The 9799-nt window shown below is 40.2% G+C and overlaps 2 protein-coding genes across 3 annotated transcripts; one reads left to right on the plus strand and one right to left on the minus strand.

The window, feature by feature from the left end:
- Positions 1-688: 688 nt before the first annotated feature.
- Positions 689-3606, plus strand: tyms (thymidylate synthetase). 2 transcript variants are annotated; one of them, XM_069696345.1, is made up of 7 exons: positions 689-1043; positions 1579-1652; positions 1748-1922; positions 2489-2590; positions 2684-2859; positions 2959-3030; positions 3132-3606. In XM_069696345.1, exons 1-7 carry the CDS (start codon positions 830-832, stop codon positions 3267-3269), a joined length of 951 nt encoding a protein of 316 aa, XP_069552446.1. In that variant the 5' UTR covers positions 689-829; the 3' UTR covers positions 3270-3606. The 2 variants fall into 2 exon arrangements, with proteins under 2 accessions (XP_069552446.1, XP_069552445.1); XM_069696344.1 differs by having other exon boundaries at positions 2684-3030.
- Positions 3607-3665: 59 nt separating this feature from the next.
- enosf1 (enolase superfamily member 1) lies at positions 3666-9756 on the minus strand. Its single transcript, XM_069696341.1, has 15 exons — positions 9609-9756; positions 9402-9504; positions 8416-8531; positions 7569-7655; positions 7452-7478; positions 7299-7371; positions 7175-7213; positions 6907-6989; positions 6690-6812; positions 6467-6601; positions 5417-5458; positions 5213-5342; positions 4486-4585; positions 4305-4386; positions 3666-4215 (listed from the first exon to the last, which is right to left on the minus strand). Exons 1-15 carry the CDS (start codon positions 9687-9689, stop codon positions 4123-4125), a joined length of 1314 nt encoding a protein of 437 aa, XP_069552442.1. The 5' UTR covers positions 9690-9756; the 3' UTR covers positions 3666-4122.
- Between the last annotated feature and the right edge of the window lie 43 nt (positions 9757-9799).

Genomic DNA, 9799 nt, shown 5'->3' on the forward strand with positions numbered 1-9799 from the left:
CTTTTTAGTTACAGACACTTTCAATTTTTCAAACAATCTGTTTTTTGTTGTACAAAATGAAATGATCTAATGCAGTAATATATTTTTAAAACTCATTAAACATTTAAAAAAAAAATTATTCTGGCAAAATATTTATTTGTCATATTATTTGTCAATCACCTCCTAGGTACAAGCAAATGAAATGGTGTTTCCAGCACAGAAATAAAGTGTTGGGGTTTGCTGACCTTTTCTTGTTTATTCTACATATATTTGACATTATTATTAATTTTATTCATTGCTAATAATTCAACTGCTATACATTTTAGCAAGTTATTCATATTACATAATGTGATGCTGAATATACTAAATAGCTCTCCAAAATATTTGGAGATTAATGCGATAAAAACATTATTTAAAATACCTAATTCTTTTCACATGTATACTAAAGTACTGTAGTGCCGTTTTTGGCATTTGGATTAATTCTTGTTTTATTTTTTTATTTATTTATTTTATTGCGATTATTCTATTTATTCAGATTCACGTTCAATAGTCATTGAACACACAAAAAATTAACTATAAACAAAGAAATCAATATTTTGTGAAGCTTAGTCAAGTTTTTGTATAAAGTTTTAAAAAAAAAAGAAAAAAAAAGCATTGCGCGCCCTTTTTTAACTGCTATCGCGAGATTTCTGTCAACGTGGACGTAGTCTTCGCCCTGCTGTTGTTATTGACTCACTCTGAACGGGAGTGTTTACGATTCAAAGTTACCCGGGAAAGAGTGAGTGAGTCCGTTTATTCTTCCGCGGCTGATTTACCCGCTGAAAACATCCAAAACTTTTGTCCTACAAACATGCCCGCCACTTCAGAAATATACGTGGGAGAGGGCGGCGGCAAGAAGAAGGAAAAGACGCCGGCGACGGAGAAGAAATTCGGTATTTTCTGCGATGAACGCGGGTATCTGGATCAGATCGAGTACATCATGCAGCACGGCCGCGGGAAGGGAGACCGAACCGGGACCGGAGTCATCTCCGTGTTCGGTGCTCAGGCCAGATACAGCCTGAGAGGTACGCTTTAATAAGTCAATCATAGGTTTTAGGAGCGGAAGTGTAATGCAGAATGGACCTTGTGAATCAATATTGAACACTAATGTTATTTATTTAAAATAAAAAAAATAAAAAAAAAAAAAAAAGTCAGCTGTTAATTAAACATTGTAAAACTAGGCAGTATGAAATAAAAAAAATACTAATTTCAAGTAAAAGTATTGTGCTGTAGCTGAGTATATGTTGAGTAACAGTACCTGCCTGATACATGTGATTATGTTATTTTTGTCACTGATAAATCAGCATTAGCATCCAGCAGGGTTATAAATATGAACAAATATATGTACATGAATGCCAATAATTAACAACCAAATTTAAGGGATTCCTGTAAAAAGGATTTTTTTTTACACTTTTATATATATGTGTGTGTGTGTGTGTGTGTATATTTGTATATGTGTGTGAGAGAGAGAGTGTGTCTGTGTGTCAGCAGATAGTTGTGATTAATTCAAATATCAATATTTCTGCCACCTGTGAAAATCTGTCAAATGTTTAATCGCAGATCAGTTTCCTTTGTTGACGACCAAGAGAGTTTTCTGGAGGGGGATCCTGGAAGAACTGCTGTGGTTCATCAAGGTGAGGCTCAACATTTTGAGGCAGCACACATTGACGCACGCGCACACACGCACACACACACACACGAATGAATCAGGCTCTGATGTTCTTCACAGGGATCAACCAATGCCAAAGAGCTGTCGGAGAAAGGCGTGAAGATTTGGGAAGCCAACGGATCCCGGAGCTTCCTGGACAACCTGGGCTTCACGGAGCGAGAGGAGGGCGACCTGGGACCCGTCTATGGTTTCCAGTGGAGGCACTTCGGTGCGGAGTACACAAACATGCACGCAGGTACGGTGAGACACCGGAAAGTTGAACGTTTGCCCCTCAGACAGTCCTGTGTGCTTCTTGTTTTCAGTCAAACTTGGAACAAAATTTTAAATCATTTTAAATGGAGGTGTCTTCATTCAACTAGTTTCTTTATTTTTGCCGGCGTAAATAAGAAACTGTATTTTCCTTTAATCTCCATCTTGATCAGTAAAGAATCCCATCTGTAATAACACTTTCCATCGGTCTCAATTTATATTTAAAGGGTCAATTCACTCAAAAATGATCTTAACTCGAGCCGTGCGTGTTCTTTTTTTTGGTTATGCTTTTCAAAAATCCCCTTTTTAAGCCCTTGGACTTGAAATATGGATTTACTTGTATGCCTGTTGAACGTTTCATGTTTGTAGAGACATTGTCAGTATGTTTGTATTTTTAAAAAGAAATTTTTTTTTACAAAGGTTTCCACTCATTTCAAGTTTTTGCATGCAGCACAGCGTCATTGCTTAATTCTTACTTTGCAAACTGCATCTGCAGCAGCTATAAACACCCGATTACTGCGCCTGTGCACTTTAAAATGCTGTTTTCGACAGATTACTCGGGACAAGGCGTTGACCAGCTCCAAAAAGTAATTGACACCATCAAGAAAAATCCCGAGGACCGGCGGATCATCATGTGTGCTTGGAACCCCAAAGGTGAGACGGGAAGCGAAGTTCCAACATCTTTCAAGTCTCGGTTAATGAAGGATTGTAAAACCGAAACGTCCGCGTTGTCTTGTGTTGGTGCAGACATGCCCCTCATGGCGCTGCCGCCCTGCCACGCCCTCTGTCAGTTCTACGTGTGTGACGGCGAGCTGTCCTGTCAGCTCTACCAGCGCTCCGGTGACATGGGCCTCGGAGTGCCGTTCAACATCGCCAGCTACGCGCTGCTTACCTACATGATCGCACACATTACAGGACTCGAGGTATTGCACACTTCTGTAGGCAAACTGAATTTCTGCTGCGTGCACCAGGTGTCCTCCATCACCTCACCCGTGTTTGTTTCTTTCGTTCCTCCTCGTCAGCCCGGCGACTTCGTTCACACTATGGGCGACGCGCACATCTACGTCAACCATATCGAACCTCTCAAAGTGCAGGTGGGTTAGTTAAAGAGAGGTTTTTTTTTTTTTTTTTTAATTATTATTCTCCGTTCTGTTTGATTTGAAACTTACACAATATCGTCTGTGTTAACGTGCAGCTTCAGAGGGACATCCGACCCTTCCCCAAACTGAAGATCCTGAGAAAGGTGGAGAGCATCGATGATTTCCGCGCCGAGGACTTCGAGATCTGTGACTACAACCCACATCCCACCATCAAGATGCAGATGGCTGTGTGAAACCCTAATCCTACCATGATTATGGATGAACACAGTATGTTCTCTATTGTGTGTGTGTGTGTGTATATATATGTTGTATGTCTGCTTTACTTGCACTTCTGAAAGGTTCAGTTCACTGAAATCACAAACTGGGTTCAATAGGATTTGTGTATGTGTGAGTGATTTTGGGGAACTGTTTAAACCACATGAACCAGGTCCACCAGGTGTTTTCTCTTGCGTCACATGTGAAAAACAAGTCTTGTGTGTTGGGTTTTTTCAGTGTATTAAATGCCTTCTATCATTTTCTCTATTTGAATTGATAAAATGCCTAGTTCTGTAAATAAATGTTAACTGATGATGATGTTGATGTTAACTTGAGTTGTACAGAAATGTTACGAACACACAACAGGAAGCTGGTTGCAATTATAAAGTATATAATTAAGAACATTAAAAAATTAACTAAAATTAGACAGTAATCTCGTAGCCTGGAGCAGACAAGTGACTCACTATCGCCTCCTGAAGCACAAAGTGGTATTACAAGATGGGACTTTACATATTGCAACTTTAAATATTCAATACCAAAATCTGAAATGCACTGGAGGGTAACTTGGGTGTTTGTGTGCATGTAAATGAACCCGATTGCTCCAAAGAAAGTTCAGTTTTTGTCATGCAGATGCATTCTTTTAGATATCTGTGTAGAAACCTGGCAGATAAAGAAATCTCAATTCTTGAAAAATCTAGTAATTGCACAGTCATTGTCTAAATAAAGTGTTTCTTATTTAATTACAATTTGGCCTCGTGTAAAAACATTTTCACAGACCTTCATTTCAGTCTAATTTTACCTATAACAGTAAAAATGTTTAAGATACAGTCTTCACTTCTTCATAGGCAGCTTCCATACGTCTCCTTCTGGGTACTGGTGCCTCGTCACCGCTGACTCCAGCATCTCACAAGAATAGCCCGCGTCCTGAAAACAAGCAGCACAGTGCACACGGACATCTGATACGGTACTTGTGTACGATGTCAAGTTTTTTTGAGTTCAAGTCTGTTTCTTACCTTGGGAGGCATGTAGTGGGCGTCTTTAATCTCCACCGGACTGGTGAAGTGTTCGTGGAGGTGGTCTACGTATTCACACATTCTGGGGAAGAAAAAAAACAAAAAACCCCGTAAAGCTCAATGTAACGCTAGAATCACTAAAGAGCTCCGACTGGCAACAAAAAGGAACGTTTTCTCTGACCGGTTGCTGAGATTCGCAGACAAACAGATGTAGTCAAACAGAATCAGATGCTGGACGAGCTCACACAGACCGACTCCTCCGGCATGAGGACACACGGGCACTAAAGGGAAAGAAATGCATTGCAGTCATACACAGATACGTGTCGAATGTGGAGCCCAAAAAGGACAACAATCACATGGGAAATGATTAATAATAGTTTATTAATATTTAAGAGTTTAAAGAGGCGTTCAAATGGAGTCTAAAACAGATGTAAAGCTTTATACTTTAACCTTTTCAGTCAGGTGATAAGTTAAAATTGTATTTGTCTTAATCTACTTTCATCATTAATTATTTTTCCTACTTCCCTGAAGCTAGCCGTTTCGATGTATGGAGTCGGCCCTGAAATGAAGGAATGATGCACTGAGGAAAATAGGGAACAGAAAAAAGACTAAACTTATGTCGGACGGACAATTTATGTCAAGATAAAAAAAAAAGGAAGATGAAAGAGTTTAAAAGATAAATAAAAATCAGATGTTAAAAGAAAAATATGATGCCTTCATCTTTGTTTTTACAGTCCATTTTAATTACTGACCTGATTGGATCATAAATCGATGTCGTAATTTGTATTTCAGACTTGCCTGATGACCTTTGAGTGCATTTGGCTGCTTACAAAGTAAAAAAACAAACCTTTATATTGACACTTTGGGGCTCCATACAATGTGATTGTTGTGGTTCCTTTAAGTTTTACCTTGGAACTTGTGGGCCATCAGCAGCACAGCCAGGTTCTCGTTGACGCTGCCCAACCGACAGCTGTCTATTTGGACAAACTGCAGCGCCGAAGCCTGGAGGAACTGCTTAAACATCACCCTGTTGTGACACTGCAGAGAAAACTGAACTAAAAATATGATCTAATCTCAGTGATATGTGCGTAGGAACAAACTCGAGCTCTGACCTGCTCCCCCGTCGCCACTCCGATCCCGAGCGGAGCCAAAGCCTGCAACAACAACGCCAGACATCTTTTATCACTCAAGGACGAATTACTGACCGTGTTTAATGTGACTGTTAATACTTATCGTTTGAAAGAAAATCCTATTAGATGAACACAAAAAAACAGATGCAAATAAACAAAAAAAGTTTAAAGGACACAAAACACTTATATTGAGATGCAAAACAACTTCCGGGAGACACAAAACAATCACAAAGAGGAAAACTAACCTTAAAAACATACAAAACGTGCACTGTATAGAGATGCAAACATCTTAAAGCAGAAACAAAATATGATGCAAAATGAACATGGAAAGAAAAAGTACTCCAGAAAGATGCAAAAACAATTTCAGAAAAATGCAAAACAACCACAAAAACAGCCAAAACAATTGTTAAGATACACAAAGCACCCATATGGAGATGCAAAGCAACTTCAAAGAGAGGCAATATAAGACACAAAACCACTAGGAAAAGAAACAAAACAACAACAGAGAGAGACAAAACAACCAAATAGAAACAGAAAACAATCACAAAGCGAAACAAAATAACCTTAAAGATAGACCGAACACCCACTGTATGCAAGACAGAGACACAAAACGACCAAGGAAAGAAACAGAACAATATAAAAACAGAAATAAATAATAAAGATACACAAAACATCTATATGTAAATGAAAAGAAACTTCAAATAGAAACAAAATAAGACATAAAATAACCACGGAAGGAAATAAAACAACTCCAGAGAGACAAAACAACTCTAAAAACAGGCAAAATAAACGTCAAGATTTACAAAACATCTCTATGGAAATCCAAACAATTTCAAGGAAATACAAAACGAACAAATACAGAAACAAAACAACGACATAAATAACATTTAAAAAAAAAAAGACCAGGAGTGACGTGGCTGCATTGTTTAAAGTCTCTTTTAGTCCTTCTCTGTCCTTCTTCGTCCATAGTATCCCACAATCGAACCATTCGACACACATAAGAAAACATGGAAAATAAAACTTCCGTCTCACCTTAGAAATAGTGGCGTGACCGAGGATGTCATCTGGAGACGTGGGCTCCTCGATCCAAAGAGGTTTGACCTCAGCCAGTCGGGACACCCAGCTGATCGCCTCGGAGACTTCCCATCTCTGATTGGCATCGATCATCTGACACAAACACACTTTAGTCCGGAGTTACTTCCTGTTGTAAATACAATAGCGGGACAAAAAAAAAAAAAAAAACACACAACCTCACCATCGTGTTATTGGGCCCGATCATTTTCCTGATGAGGCGACATCTGCGTATGTCATCCTCGAGATCGGCTCCAACCTTCACCTTAAACTTGGTCCAACCACTTTTAAGAGCATCTGTGCAGAGCTTAAAAAAAACGAAAAAAAAAAAAAAACATGACTGTCATTGAAGACAATCTTTCTAACCGTGTATTTGTTGTGTGTTTTACAGCACCGGGAACCTGTTCGAGCTGCTGGTCCGAGTATCCGAGCCAAGCACAGGAGGTGGTGTACGCAGGATAACCGCCGCTCAGCATCTGATCCTCTAACAGGGGAGAGAAACCGTCCAGACAGGTAAGACGCACTCGAGGAGAGAGACGTGATTTGAATTGTGCAAAGGGGGCCCTTTTATGCCGGTTAAAAGCACTCCGGTTAGTTTCCTGAGGAGGCAATTTAATTCTGCAGAGTCCCATTCAGCCGGTAATTAATGACTCTTTCCAGTGTGCTCACCTCTCTGCTGCTTCCCCTCCCGTGCTTTCACTAATATGTCTGAATTAGGAAGAGAAACACAGTCCGCTGGTTAGAAAGAAGGGATTTCTTTTCTCAAACTGTACTGCACATCACAAACTAGTACCCAGAGCTTCCTCCTCGGTGAGCACGTCAGTGATGTATCTGAAGTCGACGCATGACACAATCCGCTTCGGATCCTGCAACGACACATACGTGACATGATATTTCCCACGCGATCCCATTCCCGGACATAAATCGGAAATTACCGATGACTCACCATGTCGACGAGCAGCTTCCACAGCGGCTACAGGAAAAGGATGACAAGGGTCATGAGGTGTCGTGCTTGTGAGGGAAATGGTGTTTTAATTGTGACGCCTCATCCGAAGGTCCCCACCTTGCCCTCAGCCCTCGCCCACAGGTCCCACACGGCATTCAGCAGCGCAGCAGTGGCCAGGTGGATCACTCCTTTCTCTGGGCCCAACTGTGTCAGACAGCAGATTTAAGAATCCAACCTTGACGTTCTCTTGATGAATATCATCAGAAGAGTGGAGAGTACACCAATATGTGTTCAAATAGGAACAGTTCTACAGATTTCAACCAGTTTTGTTCATGCAATCTTAACTAGGATCATATTTTTTTCACTTTTTGCTCATGTTATTGTTGATTATTTTTGCATCTAAATAGCCTTTTTTTTTTGTTTTTTTGTTTTGTTTACATTTTATTGTCAGCAGTGTGAGTCATTTCTATGACACAGAGCTGAGATGGATCTTGGCAACAGACGCCTGACTTTACTTCTTGAAAAGCCTTCGATTGAAGAGTGCAAAACCTCTTTTACATTTGTTTGTCATCGCTTCAGTCTCAGATTAGAGGACCCGTGGGTCCTGGCAACAGAAACTAGTGACCAAAGATGTTCTCAGTGGACCTTATTTGTGGATTTAGGCAAGTGTCTTAAGTCGTAGTGTTTTTCATGAGGAAACAGAAGTTGCAAAAGTGAGCACCTGCATGGTAAATTGTATATTTCATAAATTTTTGTTGTGAAAAGAAAGATATAGGTGGACAATATTGTCAAAGCTTCAAGGAAAACACAATCAAATCAGAGAAAGAAAAAAACAAAATCAATGTAAGAAGGATCATGTTATGATGAGCAGGTTTTTATGCTGTGAATCCATCAGGTTGAATGGTTCAGTTTTATCCATGCGAGTTTACATGATATTTATTACTGACCGAGTGGCTGTTCTTACCCATCTCATTTGGCCGTCGCTGGTCAGCAGGCGGTAAAACCCACGAAAGTCGCTCACAATCTCCTGCAAAGTTTTCCCAACGACCAGTCCGGCCAGGGCGTTGACAGCACACACCACTGCAAGGTTTCAATGAACACAAAAAAAACTATTTCAGAGGATGAAAGCTTCCAGAGAGTTCAACAAACCTCACTTAAAATAGATGCCATATTTAGGTGCAGTCCAACACAACAGTCCTGCAATAAATTCTCATGAAGGTTCATTTTCAGTTTTTATTGTGGTGCTGTTGAAGTATATTGCATTATACAGAGAGCCTCCAAAATGACCACATAGTGAATTAATGCCTCTCTTGAGATAATAAAAAAAAAATCTGATCATTACAACCTTCATGAAGAGATTAGTTTTTGCTTCGTGTAACTAAAAACCTGCCAACTAAGTGCATAAATATACATGTAATGTAATATAAATGTATTGACTGTTATATTGATTACCGCTAGATGGCGGTGTCGGGTAAACGAAACGAAATGTTATCTTCAGGTGTAGTCAGAAATACGACAACTTCTGAGACCTGTGTAAAATTGACATTATTGAGTAGCCTAACATTTAGCCTACAGTAAATACTGTAGGTCTGTACTATGTTTGATTTTTATAGCCTGTTGTAAGTGTTTGTTTTGGGTGTGCAACCTATGAGAGCCAAATAATGTTGAATATGGTATGCAATTATATATATATACGGAAATGTAGCTGAGTTCAACTGTAGCGTTTTGCTATTTGATGTAAACAGTTGACATATCTTCTTTCATGCAACAACTTTTTACTCCAATTTAAAAAAAACTTTCTTATTGGAATTTGTAAATTGTTGAAATTCCGAGGTTTTTTTTGGGGGGGGTGGGGAAGCACTTGAACGCAGCAGTGCTGTATGCGTTATGGTGGTCTTCTGTTGAAACTTCGCAGTGTTTTGTTTTGTCTGCACACCGTGTGAATCCTACCGATCTCGGTGCCTTTTCCTAAAGTGAAAGTGAGGCCGAAGCCTTTCAGTCCGCTGTCCGTGTCGAGGGTCACGTAAGCGGCAGAATAATCCGGGTCGGTGTGCTGCGGGGGGAGAAAGGCCTCTCACAACGTCAGTATTTCCCTCTTAATTGTAAGCAGCGTGGACATGAATCCGGAGAGTGTTTTCCTGCAGAAACGTCCTTTACCATCGCGTCCGAGCCGTGCTGCTCCAGAGACGTCGGGAATCTCACGTCCCTCACTGTCACATTCACAATTTTGTGCAACATCTCGGAGCTCAGATTGCAGTTTTGCCCGTCTTGTGACCCCAGCCTCTGTTTGGACTGGTTTCTTCTGAAGTGACCTGTATGTAGGAGTTGACCCCGCCCACTTCACGCTG

The sequence above is a fragment of the Brachyistius frenatus genome, unplaced genomic scaffold (assembly GCF_029030835.1).
Source record: "Brachyistius frenatus isolate BFR_SWC_R1_liver_20210118 unplaced genomic scaffold, ASM2903083v1 Contig_21, whole genome shotgun sequence".
In the NCBI taxonomy this organism is placed as follows: domain Eukaryota; kingdom Metazoa; phylum Chordata; class Actinopteri; family Embiotocidae; genus Brachyistius; species Brachyistius frenatus.

What these genes read in the sequence shown, in the direction of transcription:
- tyms (XM_069696344.1), top strand. Translation starts at nt 830, where the DNA reads ATGCCCGCCACTTCAGAAATATACGTGGGAGAGGGCGGCGGCAAGAAG. An exon ending in AACTGCTGTGGTTCATCAAG is followed by an intron (nt 1,653 to 1,747) that starts GTGAGGCTCAAC and finishes TGTTCTTCACAG; the next exon opens with GGATCAACCAATGCCAAAGA. An exon ending in GTGTGCTTGGAACCCCAAAG is followed by an intron (nt 2,591 to 2,683) that starts GTGAGACGGGAA and finishes GTGTTGGTGCAG; the next exon opens with ACATGCCCCTCATGGCGCTG.
- enosf1 (XM_069696341.1), bottom strand. Translation starts at nt 9,689, where the DNA reads ATGTTGCACAAAATTGTGAATGTGACAGTGAGGGACGTGAGATTCCCG. An exon ending in CGGACCAGCAGCTCGAACAG is followed by an intron (nt 6,813 to 6,906) that starts GTTCCCGGTGCT and finishes GTTTTTTTTAAG; the next exon opens with CTCTGCACAGATGCTCTTAA. An exon ending in TCTGCGAATCTCAGCAACCG is followed by an intron (nt 4,387 to 4,485) that starts GTCAGAGAAAAC and finishes TTTCTTCCCCAG; the next exon opens with AATGTGTGAATACGTAGACC.